This window comes from Bidens hawaiensis, unplaced genomic scaffold (assembly GCF_021521415.1).
Source record: "Bidens hawaiensis isolate Kalapana, Puna unplaced genomic scaffold, B.hawaiensis_p1.1 tig00029390_1, whole genome shotgun sequence".
Classification (NCBI taxonomy): Eukaryota; Viridiplantae; Streptophyta; class Magnoliopsida; order Asterales; family Asteraceae; genus Bidens; species Bidens hawaiensis.
The window spans coordinates 55,999-76,324 of record NW_027494874.1 but is presented as its reverse complement, the minus strand read 5'-3'; the positions used below and the strand labels follow the sequence as shown (position 1 = coordinate 76,324).

General features: G+C 32.8%; 1 protein-coding gene and 1 pseudogene across 1 annotated transcript; both read left to right on the top strand.

The window, feature by feature from the left end:
• The first annotated feature begins 329 nt into the window (after positions 1–329).
• Positions 330–3,749, top strand: LOC143578903 (patatin-like protein 2). The gene is made up of 6 exons (XM_077062355.1): positions 330–472; positions 1,948–2,129; positions 2,207–2,636; positions 2,806–3,108; positions 3,193–3,389; positions 3,598–3,749. The coding sequence occupies exons 1-5, from the start codon at positions 332–334 to the stop codon at positions 3,238–3,240; spliced, it is 1,104 nt and encodes a 367-aa protein (XP_076918470.1). The 5' UTR covers positions 330–331; the 3' UTR covers positions 3,241–3,389; positions 3,598–3,749.
• Positions 3,750–10,187: 6,438 nt separating this feature from the next.
• Positions 10,188–11,363, top strand: LOC143578904 (BRI1 kinase inhibitor 1-like; annotated as a pseudogene).
• Positions 11,364–20,326: the final 8,963 nt, after the last annotated feature.

Here is a 20,326-nt window from a genome sequence, read left to right as displayed (position 1 = left end):
AAATCAAGGAAATAAAAACACACCCTTTCAATGCGATTGTTTAAACGGTATCGTTTATCACCTAAATAGTCAGCAACTGCATGACATCAAGCGTAACAAATGTATATATGTTGCAGTATCCATTTTTTGACCCGAAAGTTGTTTTCTTGTGTCACCAAAACCGACTTCTTTGACACTTATACGAGAACACAATCCGAACCCGATTAATGATCCGTTTGGATCTTCTTCAACACTATAAATACTCACCCAATTCATTCGACTCTTCAAAAACAAACGTGTTCCAAACTGTATAATTTATAAGAAATTAACCTTGTAACATTAATTATCCATTATGCCTTCTAAAGAATCACCAAGAGTGCCTTTACAACGACCAACATATGGAAACTTGATCACCATCTTAAGCATTGACGGAGGTGGAGTACGAGGAATTATCCCAAGCGTTATACTCAGCTTCTTAGAAACCCAACTTCAGGTAAACATATATTTTTACAATGCTTTTATTCGGATGAAAGCTAGTTTAAACAAATTAAACCAAATCAAAACTGATAAAACATTTCAGTGTGTTATAAACTAGTAATGGTTTTGAGCTTTGTTTCACAAAATTTGAATTCGATTCAAACCGAATAACCCGAAAAAAACGCATAAAATAGTTTTTTTTTTAAAGGGCACGTTGAAAATACTCGTGGTTATTTAAGTTTTATCACAAATTACAACTATTAGCTTGGTTTATTGGTAAAGGTGCATGCCTTACGATCAAATTGTTGTGAGTTCTGGTTTAACTTGAGACGAAGTGTGAAAGATGGGAAAAAAATTACTTTTTCAGAAAAAAGAAAAGGTTTATAACAAATTATAATTTTTAGCTGATACTATCGCAACCAAATTCAATTACAAATAATGCTAAAAGTTTCATATATATATATATATATATATATATATATATATGAAAGTTAAAATGCAAATATAAATTTATATAATTTATTTTGTTGGTTTAAACCAGGGCCGGACTTACATCATAACCCGCTAACCCTCAATTTTCCGTCGGTGGTGCAAAAATTTTTTTATTTAGTCATTTCGCTAACCCTGAAAAAATATAATGTTACCCCTAATTGTTTAAAACCCAACCAAATTAAAACTTAAACCCAATTAAAGCCTAATTAAAGTTTAAGCCCAACCAAATTAAAGCCCAAAACCAAATAAAACTATTATTCGTTGTTCCTTCATGCTTGGACACTTGGACGGTTGGACCGGGCCGGACATCAACAGTCAACATCAACGTTCAATAAAATGAAGTTTCATTCAGCCACTGTCCACCACACGCTACCCCAACCCCTGTTGCCCTCCGGTCACCGGACCTCCACGCTACAGCCAAGTAGCCGATGATTGGTGTTCCGTCAGTACCTCTTACACGTTTTGACTTATACTTGTTCAGTTTGGTATTCTTCTACTTTTATATAAAATTATAATTGTTAATTTGTTTCTATAAATTGTTAATTTCGATTTATTTTTGGGCAACTGAATATCTGAATGATTGATTATGATTTATTGGATATATATTTAAACAATGCAAAATGGAATTGATTAGGGATTTAGGGTTTATATTTTTTTTTATTCTAAAATTAGGAAACTTGGATGATGAAATTTCAAAATCTTATTAGCAATCTTTTTAAACGAAAATTTCAATAAAATGATGATATCAGTTTAACAAGTTAGATAAAATTATTATATGAAATACGCTAAAAATATTTTGTTATGGTATGAAATACGGTAAAACAATCGTTTATATGGTATGAAATATGGTAAAAAAAAAAACATTTTGTCGTTACCCCTGAGAATTCCGTCTAGATCCGCCACTGGTTTAAACCTTATGGAATAACTCGAAAACTGAACCGATGAACACCTCTATGTTTTACACACAACATGCGATAAACAAAATAAGCGCAACTGCAGAAGCTAGATGGAGAGAACGCAAGGCTAGCAGATTACTTTGACGTAATTTCTGGGACAAGCACTGGCGGATTAGTGACAGCGATGTTAACCTCTCCTAACGAGGAGAACCGTCCCATGTTTGCAGCTAAGGATATAACAGACTTCTATCTTGAACATGCTCCGAGGATCTTCCCACATGATGAGTACGTACGTTAATTAACAACATAAACAAGTTGCATGATTTTTAAGCCATCTCAATTTTTGGTTGTAAAAATTGTAGCAATGCATTTGGTCATGCTAAAAAAGTGATCAAAGCTCTATCTGGACCAAAGTATGGTGGTGCTTATCTACATGAGGTTGCTTATGAACTGCTTGGAAAGACACAACTCCATGAAACATTAACTAATGTCATTATTCCAACGTTTGATATCAGACGATTGCAGCCTACCATCTTCTCAAGCTATCAGGTATCGGAAATACTGGTTTTCATATATAATTTAGGATTGGAAAATGTAATAAATCTATATGGTAACTTCATGTTCCAGCTGAAGAAAAACCCGAGTCTTGATGCATGGTTAGCGGACATATGCATCGGAACATCAGCTGCACCAACTTATCTCCCTGGCCATACTTTTGCAACCGAAGATTCGGAAGGAAATCTACTTGGGGAGTTCAATCTTATTGATGGCGGGGTGGCTGCAAATAATCCGGTATGCATGTAACATGTTGCATGGATCTTTTGATCAACAAATAGTTTTATTAGATAGAATATATTAGTCAGGTTTTATTCGAATTAACTGATTAATAATGCATCATTATATTAAGTTTTCGCTATAAGTTTATATTAAGCAATTGTACTGATCATTATTCATTTTGTAGACTTTGGTGGCCATAAGCGAAGTGACACAAGAGATAACCGAAGGTAGCATTGATTTCTTTCCGATAAAACCAACTGAATACGGGCGATTTCTAGTATTGTCCTTAGGGACAGGCTCACCGAAATTCGAAGAGAAGTATGATGCTAGCACATCATCTAGTTGGGGAGTTTTGGGGTGGTTAACAAGTAGCGGCTCAACTCCATTAATAGATGTATTTACTCAATCAAGTAGTGATATGGTTGATTATCATCTCTCTGCTCTCTTCCAGGCCCTTCACTCGGAAGAGAATTACCTTCGTGTTCAGGTATATATATATTACAAACATTTATGAAAACTCTTTAGTCACGCAAAAGTTAAAATATGTGTGTACATATGTGAAATGGTTTAGGATGATGCTTTGAGTGGAGATGTGGCTTCAATGGATGTTACAACTTGAAAGAACTTGGAAGATCTGGTGCACGTTGGCAAGGAACTTTTGAAAAAACCAGTGTCGAAGGTCAATTTGGGGACCGGCATATACGAACCTTATCGTTGCACTTCCAATGAACATGATCATTGCAGTAACAATGAGCAAGCTCTTGTAAGGTATGTATTTGAATACGTATATATAGGACGAGGTTCATATAAAATATATATTAGTGTTCTTAGAAATTAGAATATATATATATATATATAATGCTCTGTCTAGATCTTTTCACTATGCATACACCTTTGTTAGAACATTGGTAATGGTATAATGGTTTTTAAAAACTTTGATAGTATATTTGATTGTTTCTTACGGATGTTGGTTTAGGTTTGCGAAAATACTTTCAAATGAAAAGAATACAAGAGAACTTAGATCACCAGGTGTTAATGGGCAAAGGATGGTAAACAATGTTGCATTTTGAAGGCAAAGCCAGCGCTGTCGAATGGGATTTCTCACTCTCTTCCAGATTTGGATCAACTCAAACTGTTTAATGTATGCTTTTAATTGTTTTCTCATAGTTATTTCTTATGAATAAATTCCAAGAATATATGTAATTCAAAATCTAGATAATTTGAATTCATGTATACGGTGTATGAAAATAGAGTATTGTTGCAATTAAATTAAAATAATAAATAAAGGCACACTCTTTATTTATGGAATTAAGTAGTACAATGCTGTTTAATAAATAAATTAGAAGAAATAAACAAATATTACATAAACTTAAGAATTTAAACAAGACTCTTTAAAGATCGATGTTTTTTACCTCAAGAAACAAACATTCTAGAGTGTAGTGCAATTTAGAATTCTTGAGAATTCATAGATCTCTTATAATTGTGTGTAGCTTCCTTTTGAATGAGTGTTCATCGTTTTTCTTAAAACATTGGCTGGTATGAAGCTTGACTGTTACAAGTTAGTTTGTTATCTTGATAAAGCTAATTTCTAAGGACATGTTTGGAAAATTGTATACGCAAGGAGGATTTTGTGATATATTACTTGTGATTTATGGTTTTTAATTAAATCAAAACATTTTTGTGAATTTTCTATAAATAGAGCTTGCCGTGCTTAATTAACCCCCAACCCTCAAAAACAGAACTTAAAAAAAATGTCGTCATTTTAGTGTTGCCGGCTTCACCCCAATATCACCGTCATTACAATTTTTGATTTTTTTTTGGTCCAACCATACCATCACACAAGTTCGATGCGTTAGATAATATCCCACTGCCTACGTGGTAGTGACGTGGCATCATTTTTTTATTAACTAACCATCTTCTACAACACATAGTCTTAGGGCGAGAGAAATCCCATGGTAGCTAATGGTTTTTGAGACTAAAAAGTAGTAGGCGGGGATTTTTCACATGATGGAATAAACTATATTTTCTCTTGAGATACTTGTGAAAATTGAGATACCATTAAATTAAATACATATTTTACTTGAATGCCATATGCAATGCATGCCATCGGAGGCCGAATGAGCTAATTTACCGTTAGAATGGAATTATCTTTAACTAAAAAAATAAATAAAATGACTAGAATTGTTATTTAACTTATATATATGAAATATAACTGACATGGTGAGGGGGCTCATCATTTTCATCCCGAACATCCATAATAAAATGTTTTGTTTTGTTTTTCTTTTGTTTTTGGTTTTTTTTTTCATGTTTTTAAAGGAGAGAGCGTGTGAGGTGAAGTAAAGAAAATGTGATGTGGAAGTGAGAGATGAGAGTTTATCTCTTCCACAAAAACCACGTAAGACCACTTTCGTGAGAGTGACTAGGATAGAGAAGAGATTATAGATAATTAATGTTTTTAAAGAGTTGTGAGTGGGACAAATGAGAGAATAATTTTAATTGGCGGGCATATGACATATGACACTACTAAAAACATTGTGTAAGTGTTTGAATCAAACACCTTCCTTCTAATTTATGATTGGTGAAACTCAACATCCATGGGAGGAAGGCACCCAAAATTAGTAATTTCAAATAATTTCTCATGTCGTAAGGTGAGTAAAGCTTTTGAGGTTAAGAAAGCTAGCTGAGGGCGAAGGGCACACTGAACACGTAACGAATCAACCGAAAGGAGAGGAGTGATAGCAACTCACCAGAAAGCAACTAGTTGCCGCCCTACTTCCCTCTCGATAGAAGGCTAAATCACATCCTACGTACACACATGCACGCCCCCGCCAGAATGCCTCCTTGGTTCGATATGAAGCCAAGATTGCATGAAGGCCCTCATACACATTTAACGACGTCTTGATTACATCCGTCTTATCAGCCACCTAGTCGATTCATGAACTTCCTGTTGTAGATACAGTTAAACTTGGTAATTTTTAAGTTTATCAAGAGTTGCCTTGTGAGAGACAACTCATTGTAAGTATGTTGTGTTGTGTGTGTTGAGAGCTATGAAACTTTAGAGAACATTGTTAGAATATGGGTTAATTTTGTTTGAGAATTAAAATTTTGACAAATTTAAATTTGGTGTGTAATATATAAAGATTTCAGCTATCTTATATAGATGCCTTCATTATTGTGTCCATTATTTGAAGAAGTGATCGAAGCAATGGATAATATTTTAACTTCATGTCACGTGGCTACCATAATTTGGCAAATGGTCTTGATTTGGTGCAACATCCCTACTATTTTTGCGTTATCCATGACAGATCTTCTTACCTTTCATATTCAAGCTTCAGAGGTTATAAAACGCTTGGTACAATCGGTAAGGCTATTATTAAGTTGGTGCGTTTGGGAAACGAAGAACGAAGTGATGTTTTCTAAAAATAAGTTGTCGATCAATTCCCACAATGCTTGAAGAAAGTAAGTAGCTTGGAGTGGTAGAATTGGTGTAATTATTTAAAATATGTAGCTATCTTATTTGCGTGTGTCGTTCCTTGCTAGTGGCTTTTATAATATAATTCGTTTGTCGCCATTCAAAAGAAATATATACGTGTGGGGGTTAATTTTTAAAATAATTAAACTATTTTGTTAGCAAGAAGACAATTTCAACTCGTCGGCCTAAAACATCATTGGGATCAGATGACGGGACAGTGTTCTCGCTAGCAGGGGCGGATTTTCGTACCCCTCAACTTGCTTGGCGAAATACATTTTTAGTGTAAAAAAATGAAAGAAAATATTCGTTTCATGTATTGGTTACAAATTACCCATGAACAAAACTTTCTTTACCTGCGTCACTCCTCAAATTTTCTTATTGATCTTTCGGTGCTCGCTAGCATCACACTCATGTGATCTGAAGCCACTTCGTGAGGCGTTGTGGCTTAGTAGACTATGCTTTGGACTCTTGAGTCCATACATATAATAAGATACACGGTGTACGATAAGAATCTTTGTCGCAAGTTTCTACTTTTCAACTACAGTTTATGCACGAAGCTCATTTTGGGAGGATTGTAAATCTTGTTTGTATTCTATTATTTTTATTCATTGAAAAGCTAGATAAACAGGATTTCGTGGAGTCCAACACTCCATCCTTCTGACATTCGCATTTTATATTTTGTAACAACGAATCTGATGTACATATATATTATACTAACTAGAATATAACCCGTGTAGTATATAGGTGGTTAAAAAATAATATACGTAATAACATGGTAAGATTAAAATACAAAGGAAGATAATAATAAGAGGTGTGAGAAGAATCTGTGACCGCACAAAACACCCCCTAAAAATAAATTAAAAAAAATAATAAAAAAATCATAATTTAAAATATAAATAAAAAATAAAAAACATTAAAAAACTAAAATGTTTCCGCCATCGTTCTCGTTTAAAAAATACAAAAAAATGGACGAAAAGACACAATTCCGAGATCAAAGACACAATAACGAAAATGAACAAAAGACACAATTATAACTAAAAAAGACACAATATATCGCAAAATATAACACAATGCTGAATAAAATACAACACATTGTTAAGTAATATAACACAATATCAAGAAAAAAAAATACACAATATCAAGGAAAAATGATATAATCAATGACGAAAATAAACACAAAATACAATGATAAACAAAAAGACACAATGATATTTTTCACTCACCGTTGTTTTTTTTAGAACGAGAAAGACGGTGAAAACAATTTTTGTGTTTTTACATTTTTGTATTTTATTAAAAATTGAGTTATGATTTTTTTTATTAATTTTTTTAAAAAATTTTAGGGTTTTTTTTTTGTGTAGAAACAAATCATTCTCATTTTTGTTGTACTTTGTAGAATAATTTGATCCCGTAATAACATACCTTATGGATTAATAAGATATAAAAAATAGTAAATAAAATTTTATAATTCATAAATATTTAAAATCTCATTTAATACATTTAAAATTACATTTGTAACTTTGTTAGTAATTCTATAAATGGTAATAGTATTAGTTGGATACTCTAATTAAATAATATGTGAAAGAATTGTTTTGTTTTTAAAAATATAGGTAGATATTATAATTATGGTACGTGTGTTATTCTATAAATAACTCGCTACCTGTTATTAAACTATGTGTAGTGAACATCAACCATTATGCCATGTCACGCATTCATGCCCCCACACCACCACACCCTCGCCAATAGGGGTCGTGGGGGTCCTCATCCGCCAAGCCCTTAACGAACATGACTGTTAAAGGTGAGATGGGATCCACTAAAACCAATCATTCACTTTGTTTATTTTTTTCTTTAATTTAGATTTTAATTTAACCACTATAATCTTGTGAAAGAGTGAGTTAGTTAAAGTCTCAATACCTACTTGACATGTTAACAAACTTTTTAGCTAAATCCACTGCACATAATCTAATGATCAAATTCGTTCAATATTTGTTCGATATATCCACATGTTGTATCTTGTATTTAGGTAGCCATGTGGGAACCACCCTGAAGTTGGTAAGACTGAAAAGGAAGCCGGTCAGTTGCAAGAAAAAGAAATAGTGGTCTTTTTACTGCAATAATTTAGTGCAAGATTTCAAAAATAACCTTAAATTAAACGTCTAGGTTAACGGTACATAGAAAGACGGACGCAAGTGATCCCGCCCAACAACCTCAGGGTACTCAAGTAGTTCAAATTTCTAAGAATCCCAATGCTCAAATAACACAACAAATTCAAGTTAAACCCTACCATCTTAGTTCACCAACACATAAAGCCTAATTATTGCATAATAATTCAAAAGCTACCAGAAAAAATACAACGATTTCCCCATCACAAACATTTCATATATATTAATAATTGGAGGGGTCCTCTTGTCTTGAACATATAATTGAGCCAGGCGAGTATTGAAGGATACAAAAACTGTATTGAAGGAAGATTTTGACGAGTTCTATTGAAGGAACTACAAGTACAACTGAGAAACGTTACAATTAAAAAAAGAAAGAAAAACTTTTTTCATAAAAAGGAATATCTGATAAGAAAAAAAAAACTATGTGATATGAATATTGTAAGGGCCGGGACTAATTATTTAATGGGAAATCCCAAAATAATCTAGTATGACCAAAATTTTCCAAAAATAGTCTAGGTAAAAAATGCCCAAAATAGCCTATTTTTTTTTTGACGGATTCGACGGAGTTTCAACACCGTCCGACGGAATTTTTGGATCATTAAATTCACGCCATGGTCAAAAAAGACTATTTTAAGAAATTCCCCTTATATAATATATCCATAAACGATTATCATTATGAGAATTCCACAATGATATTATCACGTAGCTCGACAACTCGTAAGCAATCGGTTAATTATCCATATACAAATTATTCATGAGTATTTGGCAGACGTTGAACAAATTAACCAGCTAAACATATGTATACCAACACACAAAAAGACTAAACCTAATAAAATTAGCATAACCTGGGTTGTAACTGTAAGTAGAGTTATGACCAGGGGCTGTCAGTAGCGTACGAATGGACTCGACGAGGCCGGATCACGTGATAACACAAAAAGTGTTTCGAACCAATTGTCAGACATGAAATACACGAAGTGGGGCTGTGAGCCTGTGAATTCATCACCAAAACTTTTCCTAAGTTTTAGCAGTTTTTATTTATTTATTTTTGTCTAAATCGTGAAGATCATTAAGCATATATAATTTACACGTTTTTTTAGTCCTTGATTTCAAAATTTAGTTGTCAGTTTACCACTTTGTAAGTTAAAAAAATTGGCCAAGTTTGCCAAATTTAGAAAACCATATAAATTATAGATTGGACCATCATGTAATGTTTCAGTCACTCAGTGAGCATCTGGTAGAATCGTGTCAACATTGGATCTCTTTTATTGCGTGTTATATTAAAACAAGAAACAAGTTCACATGAAACCTTTTGTTTTCTCGTAGTTGTGATATTGAAAATGACACAAAATGTTTTCTACAGTCAATTTTGATCATATCCGTTTGTCTCACGGTTCAGTCCACCACACCTTTTTCTCATTGATAAATCATCAAAGTTATCTTGACTTAAATTTATTTTAAAAATATTGTATTAGAATTTGTTTTAGTTAAGAAATTGTTTCAGCTAACAAGAAAATTTTACGTGTTACCTCTTTGCATCATGGTGCAGCCTATTAAATCTTATGCCCTGATCATTTTTAGACCACGATTTGACTTGAGATTGCAATTTGGTGGAGTCCTTGGCATAGTAACTAGAAACATGGATTTCAGCGCCATCCAAGAATCTATTGAGTCTTTTTATAAAGATGGTTAAGAATTTAGCGTAACAAAATGTTTCTACTGCGTCGTGCTTGAAATCTCTTATCTTATGACAATAGTGACATGGTAATTAGGTGGTTTTTTGAAAAAAAAAAAAGAAAGAAGAAGAGATTAATAAAACTACCTAAATATTGTCAAGTTTTGCCAAACCATCTAACAATACAAACAAGCAATGGTTGATCCAAAACTTTATAATCAAGTTTATTTTACGAAACACATTGGTCAAAGTGGTTAATTATTTTGCCAAGTCTACAATTCTTACCTACACAAAGAACTAAGTATATTATGCACCAAACTATATTTCTTGTCATCCAATTCTAACTCTTTGTCTCTCTTCTCTTCTCTTCTCTCCCTAATTATCTCCTCTCCTCATGGATAATCCATCAACAATTCACAACTAAAAGCCTAAGCATGGAAGTTGTAACTATGAGGGATTATAAAATACAAAAGGAGCATGATTACATGAAGAAACAAGAAACAACAATATTACTACAAGAAAGTATGCATAACATATCTCCAAAACAACCTTCATCCACATCTCCTACCCATGATTTCTCATTCACTATTTCTCTAGATCCTCATCCACCACCAAAGTCCACACAAAATGGTCATAACCACAACACTTATATGAACAATAACAATCGTTGCTTGACACTGCCAACACCGGAACCAGTGACCGCCATTGACCTATCACCGGCTGATGATATATTCTTCCAAGGCCATCTACTCCCTCTCCACCCTTCAATCTCTCCTCGCTCTTCAACAAATTCAATGGATAGTTTTACCCTCCCCACGGGCACCGGAAACACTAGTTTTCGTAGTCACCACCACCGAAACACCATCTCGGATTTAAGCATACCCTTCAATAATGTTAATCAAACCAAACCAAAGTCTAAATCTTTTCCATTTTTAACCGACCCGATTCGAAAAACAAATCACCTGATGAAGAAGAAACAGGAAACCCTAAAAAGAAACTTAAGTTAGAGGTGACTAAATTCATAAAAAGGTATATGAAAATGATTAACCCGTTTATGTCGTTTCGAAGGATTAAGAAGTTGAATAACGAATATAACTGGCAGCCACCGCATTCGTTCTCCAGCAACTGTTTGAGCTCCAGAAGTAGTCTTCCTGTGGAGATGAATAGAGGTGTGAGAAGAGGGAGGTTTTTGGCTCCTGCGTCTATAAGGACTTCTCCGGCGAACAGCGGAATACTTGCTTCTGGAACTTTAAGCCCCGCCAAAAGTACAGCCAGTGATAGCACTATGGAAGAACTACAAGCTGCCATTCAAGCTGCTATTGCTCATTGTAAGAATTCCATTGCCAGTGAAGATAAAGTTCAAGCTTGATTGATGTATATATATATAAATATTTTGATTTTATATATAAGGGTTTTTGTGTAACACCTTAGTCAAATTATTCCACCCCTTATGCTGCTACAATATATTCTAACTGTTGACAATGATATTAAGAGAGAATAATATTCAGAGGGAATGACTGGTGTTATTTTTCATTGAGCTTTTTGAATTGTATTTTACAAAGAGAAAATGAGCCTTTATAAATAGGCTTTTACAAGATAATTAAAGAAGGAAATCAATAATGAAAAAACAATAAAGTTGATGACCGGATTGTGAGCTGTCAATACTAGACAAATATAGAGAGAATGTCAAATTGATCCATAATTTTCTCAAAATGATTCTTTCCTTTCTAACACTAACCATATCATAGATGTTGGGTTACAAGGAATATCACTTCTCAAATATCACCAATGTGTTTTGGCGCATTGGCTATGATTTAACTCTCGGTTATGCCTGTTTATGTGGAAACAATTTATGATTAGCAATAGCGACTTCCAAAAGGTTTCCACTCGAGTAACTAACTAAAAACAAATTCGTAAACTTTAAGCAGACAAAACCTGTAATCTATCATATAATTCAAATGGTATCATTTTTTTTTTGTATACAAAAACAATAAACAAAATTTTGTGCCCATAAATTAGGTTATAGATTAATAATTTTCTCGGATTTATGTTGGCCACTATATATATTGTTAAAGATAGATATTTTAGAGTTAAGAAAAGATTTTTAGTATTAGCTTCTGATTTATGATATTCTAATAAAATGTTGCTTTCATTCACCTTATTTTGAAATTAAAAGAGTGGCTTCGACCAATATCCATGGTAGGTGGAGGTCCCGATTTTACTTGTTTGAACAATACAAATATACAATTTACTGTATTATACACATCATGTGTTTTTGTGGAGCCACGGTATATTAATGTTCATCTCCCATCCAATAAATGTTCAATTATCAAGTGAACATCATATACCGAAAACATGTTCGACTCTTTTTGATTAGTTGAAAATCAAAAACCGAATACAACGAAATACAAATTCTAAGCTCTATTTATAAGTGACAACAAAGTTGGTCAACAAGAAAAATTAAACTAGGAAATACAATCACCTAGAGTACTTCTAATCTATATCGCCGATATATCATCGATATATTGGTGATATATCAGTTATCGCTCCCTTTTGTAGAATATCGGTCAAAACATCGGTACCGATAATATCGGCAATATTTGACCTATATATCATCAATATTACCAATATCAGTGTTTTAAGTCTTAATTATCAATTTTTAGTGTTCAATGTTAGTGTTTTAAGTCTTAATCAGTTTTTACTTCCTATGATTGTTAGTGTTTTGCAAGTTGTAAAAGGTTAACTTGTTAATGGTATGAGTTTCTTGAATTATTAGTGTTAAATTGCTATATATATGAATTTTACATAATATTAAAATTACCGATATCCCACCGACATCTCATTGTGATAACCGATATCTATCTCAGGTATCGGTTGTTGACCGATATTCGATATTTTTCCGCATTAACTGCTTAGCTTCTAATATTAAAATAAAACATAACTTGGTCTGAATCTTAATTTCGTACCTGTCTTTGAGCATTTCAACATCGTCAAATTCAATAATAAAAGGTTATTATCAACAACATAATATAAAAGATTAAAAGGTAATGAGTTAATTATAAAATTTACTTACTCCTTTTCATACTATGTTTATATGTTTATATTATTAAATGTATGTAAGTCTGAACACCACAACTTGTTCTTTGATAATTGTAATAAGTAATGTTTTTTTTATCATTCTTTTATAAGTTGGTTGGACTAATATTATACATTTATACAATTGCATTGATCATAATCAATATGAATACATTTGATACGAATAAGTTAATTAATATAATATATAATTATAAATATATGTCATTAAAACGGCAAAGTTCTTACCAACTAAATTAATACATTACTATAACTACTATACGAATAGCTATATATATGTGGCATTATAATATATGGAGTTGGTAAAGATAGGTTGGAGAGAGTCAAATTATGGTAGATTTGAGTAAACGACCAAAGACGACTTTGCTAAACTGAATTTTACTATGTAATAAAAGATATAATTTATAGATATCAATTAGCGGGTTCAGTTACATCAGCCCAAGTGCTTTCATCTCCAATGGGATGCTTAGATAATGCATGGCTACATCAGCCCAAAAACAAGACAAATGCCTTATTTATATTGGGTTTGGCCTTAGAAAAAAAGTTGAACTCCGCATCCTGGAATGCAAGGACTTTGGACTTTGGAGTACACAAAATGACACTGAATGTTTTGAATAAGAAATTAAGTATTTTTATTAGAAAATAATGTTATCCACATAAATAATATATAAATATAACGAATTAATGTGGATAAGATAAATAAGAAGTTGGTCTTTGAGCTGTACGAAGTCTTTCTTAGACGGTTTGTGGAATCAAGCACACAATTAGTCAATTATGATACAAATAATATGATCCACGTAAATATTCATGTAGATAGCATCGAATTATCGTATATATTAATATATGCTTACATATAGGATTAATTATGAGTTTCTCGAAATATTACGCTTTTATGTTCTGAAATATTCATCATGCATGTCAAGATACAAAAGTGAACATCGTAGACAAGAAAAACTAAACTTAATATGTTTTCGTGGGAAGATAATATATAAGATTGAATTTACGTACGTTAGACTATAGGACGTTGCTATAGACTAAATGAGTACTTACGTGTTGAAGTTGAGTTGGACTAGCTAGTTTGATCTAAGTATCATTGCAACTCAGCCAAGTTAGTTTACCTTTTACTTTTTAGAAGAGTAACACTAAAGGAAGCGATAAACAACAACGAACAATGATGTTGATCTCAATAACCCAATTCTCCACAAGCTCTCGTTCTAAGATGAAGTTCTTGAATGTTCTGTCTATACACAAGCTCTTGTGTCCTATATTTTGAATGTTTTTGAGTTCGTATGATTTTCACCAAGCACCATACCTAACGAGTAGCGGTCTTTGCTATAGACAACAATGCTCTAACATGTAAATAAAAGAGACATTATTTTGATACTTTACAACCTTATAAGGAATATCACTTCATCCCTTGTTAACATTCATTCCTTGGTTTGAAGAATATAACGAGCCTTACTAACCATCCTAAACCACATTTTTTAAGAAAGTCTGAACAGTTATTGTACGTCACACATGTACCTAACTTCTTCATTAAGTTTGGGATCATGGCTTATTAGCCACTAATATCCACACACATCACTATATATTGACTTGTACATTCTCCATCATGAGCATTAGTCCGAGTCATCGACAAGATGAATGGCTTTTTTAAGCCATCACTAATTTACTATTGTCTTGAGACGAAGTCAATTAGTTTGACACTAAACAACATGGCATCAATTTACATCATTATCCTTAAGTGATGTTTAAATTTCCATTGTTTTTCCTTGAAGCTATGCATCTAGGATACTCTCCCAAATTGGAGGTTGAGCCTTCCACAGTTTCAACAACATAAAGGTTGCGCACATGTACGCCTTTTTTCATTAATAGTGAATTGGCGAAAGACTTTCCAATGAATCTCGAAAGTTAATTATACATAACATATGATGCGTTCATATGTTTGAATTCATGCTTGTAAGTTGTAACTTTTTTCACGATAACTTCCAATGAAGCATATGAATCTCGTAAGATTCATTATAGTTATCTATAGACTATATACATTTTCATATGTTAAAGAATTCACACTTGCGACTTTCCAACATGAGGTCTTATCTTTGACATCTATTCAACGTAATAACTTGCAAGTTGTTCTTGTACAAATCTATTCGGATTGCTTGATTTATAAATGGAGGCTTCTCATGCATTTGACCTGAATTCGCGGGTATGGGTCTCACCAAACACGGATAGTCTTTAAATGGGTTATAACATCTCATCTATTCGTAAACTATTTCATAAGCAAACAATAATTTTCACGGGTTATGGGTTTCACCAAACCCGGATAACCCTTAAACGGGTTATAACATCTCATTTATTTGTGAGATACCCGTTAACTATCAAAGAATAATTTTAACGGGTTATGTGTCTTACCAAACTCTAATAGCCCTCAAACGGGTTATAAGATCTTATTTATTGACACTTTCATTATCAAACCCAAATTTAATTTATTTGCTTTACATGTTCTTCGTTGATGGTCTATCATCTCCATCTTCGGTTAACTTTCGGTCGTCAACTACATCAACGCCTCTTTTTTTCATTAGACAAATTGTGTTCATGTTTGTACATTTAAAAAAATCAACATGCTCGTGTTCGTTTATGTTTGTTCGTTAAAAATCTAAAAAACCTAAACATCTCAACTGATAAAACCCAAACGTTAAAAATTATAATAACAAACTAATATATATGTATTAAATTAAAACAAAACTACGTTAAAAATAAAATAAATCATCATAAAATAAAAAAAAATTAAAAACAAAATTTTAAATAAATTCTCGTAACACTGAAGGATCAAACTAGTTAGAATTTAAAACAATATGACAACATCTCAAGTTGAAAGCAAATCAAACATTTTTTATGGTTGATGTAAGACGCGGTGCCTTAGATCCTCTAGTGAGATTTTTTTTTACCATTTGTGAAGGAGGTGACACAAATATGAATAAGAGAGACTACACGTGGAGTCTTTTTCATTAAATAAATATGTGGTCACAAATAAAGAATGTGGAAGAAAAAAATAGTCACGCGGGTGTGCTATGACCATTTGTGAGCTCTCTCGTTGGAAGTCTCTAAGCATAGTGTTTATTTAGAGTTATAAATAAAATTTTGGTTTTTAACACTTTCTTAGTTTATTTTTTTAATATAATACCGGACAAGTTTTTTTCTTATTTTTTTTCTTATTAAATTAATACAAGAATCGAATATAATTTAATCTAATCTAACTGCTAACTATACTAATAAAAGAAAATAATGATAATGATGTGGCAATCCTATATTTATTCTTGGTCTAATCACTTTTCTCATTCATCCTACATACTCATAGGTTATGGGGCAAAACCATTTTGATAAATAGGTTATAATTTTCTTTCTAATTATCTAATTTTTCATTTCATTCACATAACTATTCATGGGCCATTAGTCAAAATAATTTTGGCAAATTAACTATAATTTCCTTTTTAATTCTCTAATTTCTCATCTTATTTATCTTACCTATCAATGGGTCATAGGTCAACAATTTTGACAAATAGGTTATAATTTCCATTCTAATACTCTAATCTCTCGTCTCATTCATCATATCTATTCATGGATAATTGGTCAAAACAATTTTGGCAAATATTGTATACAAAGAGATGTTTTCGAATTTGTAAATTTGAGATTCTAGACTTCCTATTATTTGTACTGGGTAAGGTTAAAATACAAAGTAAAACAAAAATGAGAATGGTGAGAAAGAATCGAATTCATTGATGTTAAATTTGGATGGTGAAGATTAATTTAAAATTAAAAATAGATAAAAAAGGGCATTAAGGTAATAATCCATTTATGATGACTTTCTCTCTCCACATGCAAGACACATGTCAATTCCCCCATTATTATAAACGTCCATAAATTTTCCATACGAAATTTTTTAAATTTTTTTTTACATAATAACAAAGATTTTTTTTATCTTTAATATGAATATCATATTGTTATATAAAAATAAAAAAATAGTGGGTTTTTTTAAATTGTGTTATTTGATTGCTAAATGTGTTTTTTAATTGAGTTTTTTTATGCATTATGTTATAGATTTTGGTCATTGTGTTTTTCAGTTAATACTCATATTAAAGATAAATATTAAAACAATATTACATCATTGTGTCTTTTAGTTCGTTATCGTGTCTTTGTGCTCAATATTTGCCGTTATATTTATCATTTCGTTTTAGTCATTATGTAATGCGTTCATTGTCTTTTGTTCGGAATTGACATGTGACATTCACTTACTTTAAGAAAAATAGTATTGTGTTCATTGTGTATTACGTTCAAATCGTTGTGTAATATGTAGTTTCCATTGTGTTTTACGTTTCATGTCATTTTGTTATATGTATTCATCATTGTGTTTACGCTTCAGGTTATTATGTAATATGTATTCATATTGTTATATAGAAGTAAAAAAATAGTGGGTTTTTTTAAATTGTGTTATTTGATTGCTAAATGTGTTTTTTAATTGAGTTTTTTTATGCATTATGTTATAGATTTTGGTCATTGTGTTTTTCAGTTAATACTCATATTAAAGATAAATGTTAAAACAATATTACATCATTGTGTATTTTAGTTCGTTATTGTGTCTTTGTGCTCAATATTTGCCGTTATATTTATCATTTCGTTTTAGTCATTATGTAATGCGTTCATTGTATTTTGTTCGGAATTGACATGTGACATTCACTTACTTTGAGAAAAATAGTATTGTGTTCATTGTGTATTTCGTTCAAATCGTTGTGTAATATGTAGTTTTCATTGTGTTTTACGTTTCATGTCATTGTGTTATATGTATTCATCATTGTGTTTACGCTTCAGGTTATTATGTAATATGTATTCATCATTGTGTTTTATGTATTAGATAATTTGTTGGTGTCACACCCCGACCAAAGGCGGCGGAACAGCCGAGGTGTAACGATTGTCCATAAGCGCATGACACTATTTAAAGCGACAATAATTAACAAACTCATTTCATTTCACAACATCGAAAATGTCACATAACAATATTCATAAGTCGAATACAACAACATATCACAAAATGTAGCAAATCAAATATTGTTCATTGTTACTAATATCCTAAAGGTATTTGTGACGTTTTCTCCAAGCATCCAACATCAACTTAAATGCAAACCTGTAACATTTTATAAAATAAAGTTTGTCAACACAAATGTTGGTGAGCAAATTCATAGGTTTTGAACAATGTGTAAATAATAAGAAAAGTCACAATCTTGTATACGAAACAAACAAATATATAGCAATAATTTGGATAATATGAGGTCGCTAATAAGAATACATTAGCGGCACCGTTTATAAGAGAATACCAAATAGATTCGGATTTCATGAGGTCGTTAATAAGAATACATTAACAGCACCGTGCTATAAGAGAATACCATATAGTTCACGGATTTATGATTCAACTCTTCAAAAACGGTATACACATAAGCATATAATCATGTAAGCATAGAACACCAAATCGAGCATTTATTTAAGTAAAGTATACAATAACGTTTGTGGTTTAAGACTCAAATATAAAGCATTTAATTTGAATAAATATGAAATGTCACCTACAAAACAAAAGATGAAAAACGGGGGATGAGTGTACTCATATTCAAGTAATAAACTTGAAAAGTTGGTAATTTGAAGATTTGTCGGCATGACGGGTGTGACATCTGCCCCGATCCGACCCGACCCAGGTACCCGTTTCTCTGACCCGATCTTTTTCTTTTATGATTTAATATTTATTTATACTTATATTTTACTTTTAATGATAATAATATATTTTCCTTCCCGCCTCTTTCTCTCTCTTTCTTTCCGCCGTCCCGTCCATCTCCTTCTCTCTTTCCGCCTTCTGTTCCCTCTTGTCGCCGTCCCGCCCTTAAGCCTTGTTTCCCTCTTTTTCTTCTAACTCTTTGCTTGTCCTTTGTTCCTTCCCGCCTAAGGTTGTCTGCGCAGCTCCACGCGCCAGGCTCCTTTCAAGGAAACCTGCGTGAAGACCATCTGTTCCAGCGATACGCGAGACGAACTCTTCTCGCAGCGCGCTAAGAATTGTAATTCTTTTCGCAGCGCGCTAAGAACGGTAGTTCTTCCCGCGACGCGCTAAGGATTTGTAGTTCTTCTCGCAGCGCGCGAAGAATTATAGTTCTTCCCGCGGCGCGCTAGGAATTATAGTTCCTCCCGCGGCGCGCTAAGAAATGTGATTCTTCCCGCGGCGCGCTAAGAAATGTGATTCTTCCCGCGGCGCGCCTTAGCCTTCTCGCGCTAAACCCTTTGAGTTTTCTTAGCCGTTTGCTTTTGTGTTGTCTTATCTTCTGTGCTGTTGACCTAACCTAACCTGTCTTGTGTCTGAAAAGTTACTTTCGGCGCAGCATGCGCACCAACCCCATTGGTTGGCAGAAAAAGTGACTGACATTATCTTTTGAGATCTGCTTTTCCATGCTTGACCAGTACCTTTATCTGACCCGCCCATGCCTGTTTACTGTTCCCTGTCAGCTTTATCTTGCCCCCTGCAGCTGCCATATCTTTTGATATCTTTTGCTTTTGGAATCTTTTGCTTTTTGTGATCTTTTCCCCTTTTCTAGGGATTGTGTTCCCTAGGGTTTCTCTATAAATAATAATGTTATTTTCTTAACACTACACACACAAACACTTATTATCTTTCTCTTCCTTTGCTCTCTGCCGTTGTCCTTCAGCCGCCTCCTCTCTGCCTCCGTCTTCCTCCCTGTTCTGCCCTGCTTTTCCGGTAATATATATTATATATAATAATTTACTTATTAATTATGCTAACTTATAATCAAGACTTAAAACAAATCGTTAAAACAATAATCTTTAATTATAGGTTAACTTGTGCTTGTTTAAAGTTGGTTCTTGCTTTATCTTACACCGCATCGTTTTATCAAGTGAGTAATCTCGTACCTAATCCCTTTTTATTTTTAATGTTTTGGGATGTTTATGTGTTCATACAAACTTAGAGTCTTAAACTTGTTTATGAACTTTAGTCGCGCAGTATCCCATGTGTTGAGGACGTTTACTTGGCTGTTTATTTGTATGTGTGTATCATTAACCGCTTTGTTCGGCCTATTCCGAAGTTTTCATGGATCCATTAGATGAACACGGGAGACCTATCGTTTACGGTTTTCTTTCTTTACACTTGCACAGATGTTTTCTCGTTTTTGTGCTCATTTGGGAGCACGGATTGAACTATGAACTATGAGCTATGATCTATTTAGGCTTGATCACAATCTGATTGCACCCTTGTTAAACA